The sequence below is a fragment of the Sycon ciliatum genome, chromosome 2, assembly GCF_964019385.1.
Source record: "Sycon ciliatum chromosome 2, ocSycCili1.1, whole genome shotgun sequence".
In the NCBI taxonomy this organism is placed as follows: domain Eukaryota; kingdom Metazoa; phylum Porifera; class Calcarea; order Leucosolenida; family Sycettidae; genus Sycon; species Sycon ciliatum.
The window spans coordinates 17,095,103-17,109,282 of record NC_088644.1 but is presented as its reverse complement, the minus strand read 5'-3'; the positions used below and the strand labels follow the sequence as shown (position 1 = coordinate 17,109,282).

The 14,180-nt window shown below is 46.1% G+C and overlaps 1 protein-coding gene across 1 annotated transcript in view; it reads right to left on the bottom strand.

Moving 5' to 3' along the window:
• The window catches only part of LOC135808985 (uncharacterized), a 29,677-nt gene extending 16,854 nt beyond the window's left edge, over window positions 1–12,823 (bottom strand). The window contains exons 1-5 of the mRNA XM_065322239.1: window positions 10,921–12,823; window positions 10,219–10,369; window positions 4,481–4,678; window positions 3,100–3,383; window positions 2,634–2,786 (exon numbers count right to left, since the gene is read on the bottom strand). Coding sequence (XP_065178311.1) covers window positions 2,634–2,786; window positions 3,100–3,383; window positions 4,481–4,678; window positions 10,219–10,369; window positions 10,921–12,386 — 2,252 coding nt within the window. The 5' untranslated portion in view covers window positions 12,387–12,823. The remainder of the gene's footprint in view (window positions 1–2,633; window positions 2,787–3,099; window positions 3,384–4,480; window positions 4,679–10,218; window positions 10,370–10,920) is intronic.
• Between the last annotated feature and the right edge of the window lie 1,357 nt (window positions 12,824–14,180).

The window sequence follows — 14,180 nt, the reverse complement described above, 5'->3', positions numbered from 1 at the left end:
ACTCATGATGGCCGCTAACACCCGGTAAGCCCTAGCGGCAGATGCAGCGCCTAACGGTGGGGGTGAGGGGATAAGTCTCACAACCACTGCCACAAGTGCCAAGAAAGACCCCATTAGCCCCATACATGTACCCCTTGTGCCTGGCCACAAGTTCCCAGTTAACTGTGGGTAGCAGCATGGCTGGAAAAACCACTCCCAGCAGGACTTGAACCAGGTACCTCTCGTATCTCAATCACGGCATGGTATTTGACCAACCCACTGTGCCTGCCTGGTTAAGAAATGTATAGTTCTATTTCAAAATTAAAATTTTGTAAATAAACTATTAATTTTGTCAAAGGTTTAAGTAAGACCTGTACTACTGATGAATACTGTACTGGCATTGGAGACTAATAAGGACACCCAGAATTAATTCGTTGTTTCGGGTCACCCGACCAACCGTCTTTTTTCACCCGACTGCAAAATGTTTTTTTTTTATAGTGCATGCAAAGGTACAGACTAGACTATGTACACACGCGACCCTAATAATAGCAGTCCAGATATCGACCTCAGAAGCAGCCATGGCTAGCCAAATGATAGGATGCAGTGCTTGGTGACGACGTTGTCTTCTATCTCCGATCCGCAATCGGTCCTGAAACAGCATCAGCTCCGCCACCTTGTCGCTATTTACAGAAGTTTTCAAGGTGAGAGCTGCTCGTCAGACTCGTTTGCCAGCGAGGCCGAGATCTGGTCCTGGAGGGGACCTGGATCTGATGGAACAATGACTGCGCTGGATTGTCTACACTACAGTCAGATTTGATCGACTGGCTAGATGGACAAAAGCTATTCGATGTACATGTATGCACATGGACGTAAACCAAAATAAAAAATAAAATAAAATAAAAAACCCGACCGACCCTGGTACGGATGAGCGAAGTTACCATGGTGACCCGAAACAACGAATTAATTCTAGGTGGCCTAATATAGTTTTTTTTATTCCAGTAAGGCCAATTGGTTGCCATGGGTGTCGTTCAACTATAAATAGGATTTTTCACGTCCGTCTAGCTAGGGTACCCAATGGAGTAGAAAGATAGGAAGTTAATAAACGGGCAAGAACAACTACTTGTTAGGCAGGTCACACACAGTGGATCCTGATACCTGTACATCAGTATTATCCATCACATCATTCTGCATGCACTGCTACTGTATAAGTACAAATTTTCGTTCACGAAATCGTTCGTTAGATCACTCCACCAGCAGGTTCGTTATGCACTAAATTTCGTTTTTGGTCAAGGTCTGAGTATTTCGTGCCCCCAACAAACATAGCGCAAATTAATTCCAAACGAAACTTTGTACTTACACAGCATTACTATTAGAGACAATTCTATTTTGTTTTGACCCACACCTAACGTGTTCTAGTATTGGAGACATGTAAGTTTACTGGAGTAAGTATGGGAGACAGGAACGTTGTCGATTTTGCCATGAAACAGAATCTTGAGAAAAGCTGGATCCTAGGATATAGGCAACCTTCTCAATACGCTAGTTCACATTCGACGGGGCGCGATGGGACGCGCCGTAAGAATTGACGGGAAGCAACGGGACGGTCTGACAGCATCCAATGTGAACACCAGGAATGGGAAAGCAACCGTACTAACTGTTACCGTATGGTTCGGGATGCGGCGGGAAGAGTTGAATTTGCTCAACTTTTCATACCGTAGACGGGGACGCAAGCAAACAAAAACGGATGCAATTCAAGTGGGAGCACGAGAGGGCATATTGCACCGACTACTCCCGATTCGTACCCGGAAATGTTGAGCATTTCGAACACTATGGTTCCCATTATGGCTAACACGACTTGAGTTGAAATTTAGCAAGATGAGATTTCATGTCGCTTCCCATATTTAGGGATAGTTCAGGAGCGTGACTGACAAACTGTGTTATAATTTCCTGGAGCTATTATTAGCATGGCCCAACTTCCAGGGCTACTTTGTTGGTCTTCATGAAAAACTGGTATTGTGAACTTGATTCCATTTCATTTAAGGAGATACAATTGAAAAGAAATCTCGAAAACAAGAAATGAGGCCCGAACGTCACCCCGTCACAGACCGTGCCTTATGACTCACGCCGTTCGACGTTGAACATCACAAGAACTGCAACATGTGTCGTACGAATCGTACAAGATTTTACATCTCATCCCAGCCGCCCCCCGGCAGGCCCTTACGTCAGCGTTGTGTCCCGGCTGTGATCCAAGTTATAATTACATGACCCATGAATCATGAACACATACTCTAAGAAACTTTTTGACTTTCACCTGCTCAGTGTGCGCAGCCACAACAATAAAGAACACTTAAAAAGTTGGTTGCTCGCAACGCTCCTGTTATGATTATCGCCGGGGTAGCTACACCCATTTTGTAGTAAGTATCACTGATACTTGCATCGGAGTGCAATCAGACAAACAAGTCATGATGAATACCTATCGGTGTTCATAATTGAACTGGCAAAACATGCTTCCAACTGAGAACATTGTGAAACACCGTTAAAAATGCAAATGGCATTAATAATCATAGCAGTGCATCTGACAAATACTACCTTCTTGACATGTTTTGACCAGTGATGCAAAGACTAAGGTTGTACTCGAAGTAATAAAACATACATACCATTCAAAGGTAGATAGAGCCCATGGAACGGCCATTACTTGTGGACTAGCAAAAACTCCAAAACCATTTGTGTCTGGCTGGCTCTCGAAGATTGCTCTGGTGTTGATGGTGTAATTATCCAAGAGTTCAGTGTAATCTGAGTTGATATAGAGACTGGAGGACAGTAGAAACATGCATAAACCACTGTGACACAACACACAGCATGTGTTTTAGAACACAGTACATGTACACCTCGAAGAGGCTCCCACTTGCCTGGCTTCATACATGTCAGATACGCCGTGCCCAAACTGATCACTTTGGCCATTGTGTCACCCCTCAGAACCGGCACCAGAAACTAGCCTCAAAACATGTACACATTAAATTGAACACAGTTCATTGTGGCATTGCATCACCGAGACTAATGCCTCGGAAGATGGGTAATTTGTGCAAGTCAATTCATACAAGGAACGCGAGAATGGATACTCACGGATTTGTTCTGGTGTCGTTGTAAATCTGCTCTCGTGTACAGTCGCGGTGGTATAACCAGTATGTTGTCAAGTTTAGAGGGTTAACTTTCAGACAGGGACATCCAGCAGATTGAAAAATCAACCAGACAGCCCCGGAGCCAATATTCTGTTGAAGATTGGAGACAAGGTCCATTACATTCTGGTCTAGGTTACCCAGCACTGGACTCTGGTCATTAAGGCATGCGGTAAAGCTAGTTGCATAGATTGAGCTTCCATAGGCTGCTCGGTTTCTGTCAAAGATCACCTGCAACATCAATATGCACAGAGTGGGATGATTCCCAAAGGTTAGTCCCACGAATCCACGTGACTGGCTTGATCAAGACAACGGAGATATTCCACAAACTCATATCGCAAAACAATGTTTGCAGAGAGGCGTGCGGGTGTCCATTGCGGCGAGCTGCATCACACTCATAGAAAACTTGCATTTTCATGCGAATGTTTTGCAAGCGTTTCCAGAATGGATTTACTATTTCCAGTAGCAGATCCAAAACCAACTGCGGGATGGTTTAGAATGACAAGAAAGCAGACACAGCTGCTATAGTGATCAATGAGTTGGGCACTGTACTTTCATACACATGGAAGACAAAACCACTCACGATAGGGCAGCTCAGAAATGCAAACCAACTGGGTCTGTGTTTTTGTGCGTACTGCGACATCTGATTTTCTATATTTTGCTGTACCATTGCATACTGCAAATGTATTTGTCGCTTGCATTGTGTTTTTGACACTCACATGCTTGCCGGTGGCTGGATTTGCTAGTGCAAAACATGTGGGACTTGTACCACAACATGATTTCTGTGCTACGTGCTGTCGTAGCACGGCATGTACTCGCTTTGCCACAGATATCTTCATCGCTCAGGTTGCGCTTGCCATGCTTATACATACATAGCTGCAGCTGATCGACCCTCTTCAATTTTCCGAAGTACTATTTTGCTCAAATTCCATTGTGCGGACGAATGAGTAGTTTTCCGTTCAGACACAGAAAATACGGAAGGCTGGCAGCACCAGCGGCTGCTTCGATAGTTTCTTGGGATTGGTTGCCGCAAGATTGCCATCATGTGGGGATGAAAGTCGAAGTAGCAAGGCTGTCCAGCTTGTTTTTCCTTTAGTAATTAAATTTTAGAGTTGACTTCTGAAGCAAATTTTGGGTTCCCAAGTCAAAACCCTTGTTTTGGAATGGACTCAAAGGAAAGGTTGCTGACAAGTGCTGCCGGGTAAAACCTGATGACTATGTCAAAATTATGCTACAATGGAGCTTTCCATGCTTACTTAATGTGGTTTATGGCAGTGAAAACAAAACCAGCTCCATACTTGCAGCATTTTCAAACATATGTTACTCACAGTTGCATTGTTGTTCGTTTCCGGCTTGAAGGAATAGACTGCTGTTGGATCTGACTGCATGAAGCAGGGTTTCGAAAGGCCAACGTTAGAGCTGAAATCCAATAGATTAGCTATGTCAACGGTGGACGATGGCAAGTCAGCATAAATAGCTCCGCCAGCATACACAGCTGAGTTGTTTTCGAACACAACCGATGAGTTCTGTGTAAATAAATTAATAAAACATACCAAAGATCACAGTGAGTTGATAAAGGCTCATCGCTTCTCGCTCCACATATACTGGCATACACAGAGACATAGACAGCAATAGCGACAACACACAAAGTGAAGGGTAGTTGGCCGCAGCCAGATGTGAACCGGATAACGAGTGAGGTATGGAAGCAAGCAAGGACTGAGAACAGAGTGTCTCAGATAGAATAGTCGTGCCAGTGGATAGCAGAAATAGGCCATGATGCAGAACCACTTGGGACCGTCAGATTAATTTTCCTGGACCGAGCCAGCCGGGAAAAAACCCTCGCGCCGACGGACGCATTTGTGAGGGAAAAAACCGGGTGTATATCCCCAATGGCGATTAGGCATCATGTAGGCCTGGCAAGCACATCACGGCAAACAGTGATAAAAAGCATTGATAATATGCACAGAAATAAAGGGTGGGAGGGCAGGGACACTGGTGAGACTCAAAACTGACTGAAGAAGTCAGGAAAAGAAGCGACAACAAAGAACACACCAGATGCCATATTTGCAACTGAAAATATTTCGCGAGAAATCATTTCTCGCCTATCTCGCTGCGCTCGGCCGGCGAGAAATACAACTTCTCGCTCCACATATACTGGCATACACAGAGACATAGACAGCAATAGCGACAACACACAAAGTGAAGGGTAGTTGGCCGCAGCCAGATGTGACTCAGAAAAAGCATAGCGCGGCGAAAACGAGAAAGAAGGCAGAGAGATGCAAACAAGACAGGAAGACTGACAGAGAGAGAGTACGGGACAAAACGAGTAGGCTATGACCTACACAAAGTTTCTCAAAGTCCAAGGACCTAGCACCCTGATCTGGTGCAGTACGTCCCAGTTCAGTGCTGAGGAACCACCCACCAAACTGAGTGTGAGAGCATGTAGGGTGTCTATAGTAGTTCAGGTGTCAGGAACTGGCCAGCCAGGACTTGATAGTGATACGTCCACGCAGTGCACATGAACAAGGCATCTGATTCTCAACCCTGACTGAACAGCAGGTGGCGACTATAAAGATCACAGATAGCAGATATATCGGTTCAGTTTGGGCTGCACAGGATCAATCCTCCCATAGCCAACCCCTGAAGTACTCTAAAGCAGGGAGTAGAGAAGAGAAAGGAGAAAGAACAAGCAGGAAAAGCACACAGAACAGCAGAGTAAGTCATCTGGAAGCAAGAATCATGTACAGGGTTGTACCACGAACAGACTCGGGACAAGTGAAACCCGATAGGGCCGGCATGATTAAAATGCACAGCATAAAATTGTTGGAATTAATCCAGGAATATTCACACAGTGCCGCCAGGCCTCACACAGAACACACAGAGCCTATGCAAGAATCCAGTAAGTTAGGCCTGATCCGAATTTGCAAAGTGCATGCAACACCTGTCCAATCGGACTGGTACAGTGGGACTATTTTGACTTCGCACAGTAGAGAATGAACTCCTCCAGTAAGACATTTTTACTGGGATACAGCTGATACCACACAGTATGCAAGGCATTCCTCTAATAGGACAGATAATGAAACTGGAACTCAATATTTAACTCTCGGTGACCGAAACGTATAGCCGGTAAGATCATTCTACTGGGACCCGTCCAACATGGTACGTGGCGAACGCATTCATTCATCGAGACGATCATACAGACTCAACTGACATCGCACATTGCACAATACGTCAACTACATGTAGTAAGCCATTGATATTGGGAGGTGGCGGACATTACACAGTACCCAATGCACCCATAGAGACTGTTCTGCGGGGACCCGTCTGACATTGTATAGTACACAATCTGATGAGCGAATAAGACTGGAATGAACTCCTCCAGTAAGACATTTTGACTAGGACACAACTGACCCCACGCAGTATGCAAGCACTCCTCCAATGAGACACAATGATACTGGAAATCGACATTATAACTTTCGGTAAACAATACGTACATCCGGTAAGACCATTCTACTGGGACTCAACCCAACATTGTACGTGGCGTAATGCACTCATTCTTTGACACAATCGTACAGAGACACAACTGACATCGTACATTGCACAATACGTCAACTAGTAAGACATTGATATTGGGAGGTGGCGGACACTGCCGGGGTGTAAGTGCCTTACGTTGTACGGTGCATAAGGCGCTCATCCAGTGAGACAGTTATATGGGCACTCATCTGGCGTCGCACAGTGTAGAACACACTCATCCAGGGCGACAGATCTAGAGGGGTTCGGCTGGCATTGGACAGTGCACAATGCACTCTTCCGGTAAGACAGTTATACCGGGCCTCCGCCGTCATCTCGCAGTGCACAATGCACTCTTCCAGTAAGACAGTTATACTGGGGATCCTCCGTCATCTCGCAGCGCACAATGCACTCTTCCAGTAAGACAGTTATACTGGGAATCCTCCATCATCTCGCAGCGCACAATGCACTCTTCCAGTAAGACAGTTATACTGGGAATCCTCCATCATCTCGCAGTGCACAATGCACTCTTCCAGTAAGACAGTTATACTGGGCATCCACCGTCACCTCGCAGAGCACAATGCACTCTTCCAGTCAGACATACCGGGATCCGTTGGACATCGCACAGCTCCCGATGCACTCCTTCGGTGAGACAGCTCTATCGGGACTCATATGACATTGCACAGCGCATAATGTGCTCGTCAATTCAGACAGTTACACCAGGAATCAACACTGACACTCAGCGCACAATGTACTCATCACGTAAGACAGGTCTGGGATAGCACATCGCACGATGCGTTCATCCAGAAAGACAGTTACACCAGGACATGTCCACCAACACGCTATGCGAAGTACACTCATCCAGAAACACAGTTTTACCACACAGCGCATAATGTGCTTGTCAATTAGGACAGTTACACCAGGAATCATAGCCGACACTCAGTGCACGATGCACTCATCAGGCAGGACCGATCTAACATAGCACAATGCACAATGCGTTCAGTAAGACAGATACAGCAGGACTTGTCCGCCCGCACAGTATGCGCAGCACACTCCTTCCGAAACACAGTTATGCCACCAGCACACAGTGTGCCATACGCGCATTTACTAAAGTTAGCTTCGCATAGGCGAATTTGTAGATTCATCCACGGACGCACAAATAATGCACCGACGCTGTACAATGGATATACTGGAAGAGGAACTAGTGTAGTACCCTACCCCGCATAAAGTACTGGAATTGCAAACATTGCCTGTAGGGGTGTAAAGCAATCGAATGATTACTATAATCTGGAGCTTATTCGATTGTACAACTACGCCTGACCACCTACACGTAAGAAAGCACTTTATACCACCATATACAAATCCGGCATGGTTGGCGGCGCTACTCTCGTTACCGAATGATTTGGTGCGTGCCGGAGGAAGAGAAAGGGAGAGACAATCTCCATTATAATAGGATGTTTTGAGTACAGAAACAAGTAATTTCATTCACGACCGCAACAAAGCCCGAACGGAGGTGACTGGAGTACACTATGGCACCAATCTGTTAAACCTATGAGAAAAAGCATACAATAAATTCAACTTATCTGGATAGTCACTGGCGGCAGCCACGATCCGTCATCTGGCCTCGTGATCTCGCGGCTGGCGATGGCTGATTGCCCAGTGGCAGCTGCGGCTGTAGGCTACTGTAGGTACTGCAGTGGTCATTGATTTTGCTGGAGATGGCATCATGGTTTCTTCGTCCTGCCTGTTTTGCGTGCAGCGTAATCATCAGCATCAAATCATCACTACAACATTCCAAACTTTTCCTCCGCAATTCTCAGAAGTTTGTTTCATGTGTATCTCAGGCTCGCGCGATGGTCGATGGATGACATAGCGCCTTGCTGGTGTCTTGCACGGACATGGGGCTTGGCGCCGTCCTTGGTTGCGAACAGTTCGATTTTTTGTTCACACTGTTGTTCGCAGCATTTTTGGCTACGAGTATGAGCGAGGGTTTTGTTTGCTGGAGTTTGGGGTTGAGGCCCGTTCCAGACAATGTCCTCAGCTCCTGGATCTTGTCCTGTGGGTGTTGCGGTTTCAACTGCTGGCTTTCCACGGGTCGTGTCAGATTCCGTCACGCAGGGGACCTGTACGCCTCGGATGTTGGTCAGTTGGATGGCGAAGACGGCGATTCGGGGGACGCGGGGGTAGCCGACGACGATGTGATCGGAGGGGATGTCAAAGGCGCTGAGAAAGAAGCATTATGGTCGAGGGATCCTGACAAAGAAGTTCGTTCAAGGAAAATCCTACGGAGATCGAAAAAACCGGTCCACACTGGTGAGACTCAAAACTGACTGAAGAAGTCAGGAAAAGAAGCGACAACAAAGAACACACCAGATGCCATATTTGCAACTGAAAATATTTCGCGAGAAATCATTTCTCGCCTATCTCGCTGCGCTCGGCCGGCGAGAAATACAACATTTCTCCATGATGTACTCAGGAACAGTATCAAGCAGTTTTGTGCTATTTGTAAGTTCTCATGCAGATACATTCAGTAAGACGTGGGTCGACTTGTTTAGTGTTCGCTTATGAACATTCGGTGAAATGTAAAGTCAGTAGCTTGCAGCAAAGAGACTGTTTGGGAGAAGGAGAAAGAGTTTGTGTTATAACTATGCAGCAGAATATGCTAACACAATGTACCTGCAAAAAGGCTTTATGCTTTACATTAAAATATATATGCAGTTACAGACAACACAACCAGCTAGCAGCTAACCCAACCTGGGTTAGCACCGACACATCCTGTCACTGAGACTGCATGGTTATATCTGTTATGCCTCAGTCTGCACAACCACCCGCCACTGCTCTTTTGGCCCCAAGGGGCGGTGATTAGATACGCGTCGTGCTCTGCTTGGTGTAATGTTACAACAGTACAAATATCAGGCTCTGAATGTGGCCAATAGCCAAATTTGGGAGCACTATTGTAATAAAAAAGGGGCTTGTATTCAAGTCACATGATTTGAAAAGGCGGCGAGATGACAACAGTTTCAGGATTGCAATGAACAGAACCAGCTGAAGCGTCATATCACGAAGGTTTTATTGAGATGTCATGAACAAATTCTAGAGAACGTGGTGATGGACAAAAAGAAACTATGATGGAAATGTTATGTGAAGAACAATAATTTGTTGACATTGTTTAGGTGTTATTTTTCACTATTCATCCTTTATAATGGTCTGTGTTGAAATTTGGTAATCAGTACAATGATGCTTCCTGATGAGCATTGTGCGAAAGCTAGTTCGATGCATTTTTATATTTTCATCGTTCCTATTATTGTTCTTCACATTACACTTCCATCATAGTTATTAATTTTCTTTGTCCATCACCGCTTTCTCTAGAATTAGTTCGTGACATCTCAACTTGATGACAAAACCTTCGTGAAATGACGCTTCAGCGGGTTCTGTTCATTGACATCCTTAAATTGTTTTCAAGTCACACTGTATACAAGACTACAAGTACACCGGAGGATGTACCCAGTACATTTATTTTTAAGCCATAGCAATGGCCATTGGGGAGTCAATCTTACCTGACCGAATCTCACAGCACTGTATGTATAGAGAGCCAGTGCACCACCAAACGTCGGTGATTGGTTTGATAAGAATGTGACATTCCGTCCAAGGTGCAGAAGGGAGCCTGCTATTCCAACTGCTGAGTCTTTGTAATTTCCGGCGAAGTACCTGCATACACAACCAGCGACCGAATAAAAGCAGTGACTGGCTAAGCCTGAACACTCTGCCTAGTCAAAATGAGTGTACACTTGTGTAGCCAGTGTCCAGCAGACTGGTCAATATGGTCAGCATAAGACTTCTTCTCGATACACAGCTGGGTTCCTTTCCAATCTCATTATTATAAACCTAAAAAAAATTGAATTGTATTGAGCTTCATTAATTTTGTGTTGGTTTAGCGCAAGGTCAAAACTCATAGAACAATGTACTGCCCTGGGAGCGGTACGAATGCGGCTGGGTGTGAGGTACGAATGCGGCTGGGTGTCAACATGTACAAGTAAAGTGATGTGCTAGTAATCGGAAGTGGTGCAGAGCACCAGTTTTACACTTTGTGTCGGATTTCAGTGAGTGCAACTGTACTTCTGTGCGTTCTAAACACAAACTTCCTGTGATCCAGTATGGGCAGGTGAGACACGCGACGGTGTCTGCTATACCCCCACACGTCATGTACAAATAAATGAATCATTTGAGCAGAAGCTAGGTGCATGGAGAGTGATACGTACGAGTCTTCCACGGATATATTGGATCCTGACGAGTAGATAGCTGAGGAATAGAAGGCTACATTACTGACCAGGGTAGTGTGTCGAATGACCAATGTGGGTAGCTTCTGCCTTGCTTCACTAACTGCTGCATAGAACGAGGATGAGATTATGGATATGGCACCGCCTGCACTGAGTCGAGTGATGCGGCCAACACGGTTACTGGTGAAATTGCATCCATCGATCGTAGCGAAGTGCAGTGTTTCATACATGGACGGGTCGGCGAACTGGTTGCGGCCTACCGAGATAGCAATCGCTCCCCCTTCACTCGCTGCGGTGTTGTTGAGAAAAGTGGTTCTGATGACATCTAGCGAGGCATTGACGGATGTATTCGTCACACGGAAGAAGGCTGCACCGCCAACGTAGCCCCAGCCATTCTTGAATACGCTATCCTCTATGCGATACTTTATGTTGGTTGTTCCAGGCCCAGCATACAGTTTCAGCACAGTGTCATATGGTGAATAGTTGTTCGTGAATGTACACCTGCTTACCACACCCACGTAGTCAACGGCCATTTCGATACCAAAATGTATAGCTGAGGCATCCTCATAGTGAATGCTGCTGGAGTAAGCCAGGAGATTAGGCTGGATACCTAGGTTTACAAACGTACTGAGTTCAATCCGGACCTCGGGACTAGGCATTGCATTATGTGGCAATATGCCTGGACAACAGGATGCCTGCTCAGGGTATGGCAGACTGCTGGAGTTACATTGCTGTGGTGGTAGGCAGCTCTGGCTGACAAGTATTGCAGCTATGTGATACTGTGGTAGCTGTTTGGGCTGTGTTAAAGAGAACACATCCGGGCTGGGCTGACCGGTAAACAGGCAACCGGACACCACCACTCTACCGTTGTTGTTGAGAAAGATAGCCGATGTATTGATGGTCGGGTAGCGCAGGGTACTGTTCACTACTGTCACATTATCAGAGTACTCAACGCTCAGACCACTGTATCCGCTGAAGTTCTTCAGGCTCAACTCCAGGTTTTGAAATGTTACATTAGATACGCTGTTGAAGAACAGCCACGATGAATGGATGTCATGATTCGGTTCGACGCAATTTGCCAATCTGAGAGGAATCTGAGCAGCTTGGGATCCATCGATTGTCACTGCATCTATGTGGTAGATGTGCTCACAAGCAATGGCCGAATTGTAGCGTGAAGGCTGTAGTGACACAAATGTACAATTGCTTTCTCCAGCAGCAACATAACTACTAGCGGCACCGCTGTTTATCAGTGCTCTTAGAATTGTAGCACATGGATCAGATACAACTGCACCACACACATCGCTGTCACGCACACTGGCGTCTCCCAGCTTCACGTATACAGTACTGCACGGCTGAGAGTCTGCGCAGTGAGCAATGCTCAGCAAGAGGAGTAGCGCGTACAGAGCCGTCGAAATTCCCCTTCTATGTGGCAGCATTCTGGATTCCATGTTACATTACGTAGACGACCAGCCCAATCTCCAACTCCCTCCGCCTCCTGCACAAACTGTATTGAATTTCCCTCTGACGAATCCGACGGCTCTGAAACGGACAGACGACCGGACTGAGACTTCTATCCCGCGCGGGCAGCTGGGAGGGAACTGAGCTCTGTCGTTCAATATGGACTTATTACTAGTACTCGATCCGATGTTTCTTCGATTTCTCGCAGCCAAGTCACGTCATTGAGGCATTCAGGAGGAAAACTGGATTTCATTGATGCAATGCCACCTTCTTAGACACTTGTTGTAGGCTGGTTGAAATTCTGAATAAGCCTAAATATAATGCAAGTCCAACTCGCCATTACCCGGTGGAACTCGAAGTAGTCTGCAAGTCCTGTGGACCACGCAATGAAAGAGGTGGCCGTGACTGGGCAAGCTACGCGGTCGTCTCATCAAGTACCGGTACAGCGGTAAGCATGATGAGTAATTACTAGTTACTTTCATAAACCCCATCCGATCGTCCGTAGATCTACGTATAGGAGCACATGCCGCAAAATTTATCATATCCACAATGTCATGTTGACATACCAGTCTGGTAGATCTACCATGATCTACTGCTCTACTATACTGGCAGTACTGGGAGAGAATATCACACTACTATCCAGTATCCTGACTCAGCTCACCATGACCACAGTCATGATTGCACATACATGTCGCACAATGCTGTCAATACGACAATAATAACTGTATCACGAAGCACGTGATCTGAAATGACGTAGGATGACTGAGTTCTGGCAGTGACACGTGATCTAATGACGTAGGGCGAGGAAACTAATCTCTAATTTTTTATCATAGTGTAGGCAGGGTTTTACCCAGTGCAGTGCCAGGGCAGTGCCAGTGCCAGGGGTATGTCTACCCAGTGGCACTACTCAGCGCAGAGTCCGAGTGCCAAGGCAAGTGATCTGGCACCTGGTGATGTGCAGAATAATTCTACCTCTCTTTTGTCCCGGGCTAAGACTATTGCGTAGAGCACCTACAAGTATTATGTAGACTCTCACGGCCTCCGAGTTATAACATGACGGCATGCATGCATGTAGGGAGCTGCTCAATGAAATCCGATCAAGCGAGTCAATGCCACGCCGGACGCTGCAGTGCGCAGCCCTTAACCTGCGAACACTGGGATTATCCACTGACTGGTGCAGTGGTGGCAGTGGGGCAAACTTGGTTCACCCGATCGGATTTCATTGAGCAACATAGTACAGTTGAACATCGATTATCCGACCACCTCTGGGCAGACAACTGTCAGGCGGTGTTCAGATAAGGCAAATGTTCCGGATAAGAAAAAACTGTCACTCACACACTTTCAGTGGTTATTACTAGCCGCACGACCTTTTTACTTTTTACTTTTCAAAATTTTCGTATTTTTTGAATGGCTCACTACATGCACAGTGCGTACTCTGGGGCAAGTGCGCCCAAAAAAACTGTAACGGATAATCGAATGGTCGGATAGTCGATGTGCGGATAATCGATGTTCAACTGTACTACAATGCCATGCACAATGTGTATGTAGATCCACATAATATCTGTAGTAAACTATGGAACAGTCAAAGTGTGTTTCCTCGGTACAGATATGTACTATGTAATTCCTGACGTGGCCCTAGGGTAGCCACCGTATTTTCCGGTGTGTTAGCCAGCCACACTTTGAAACGCCTAAAAAAACTCAAAACTCGCCCCTGCGGCTAAGACTCCGAATGCTGGCCATGAATCAACCAGTGCGCCGTGCCATGCATGAAATGCATGTATGGT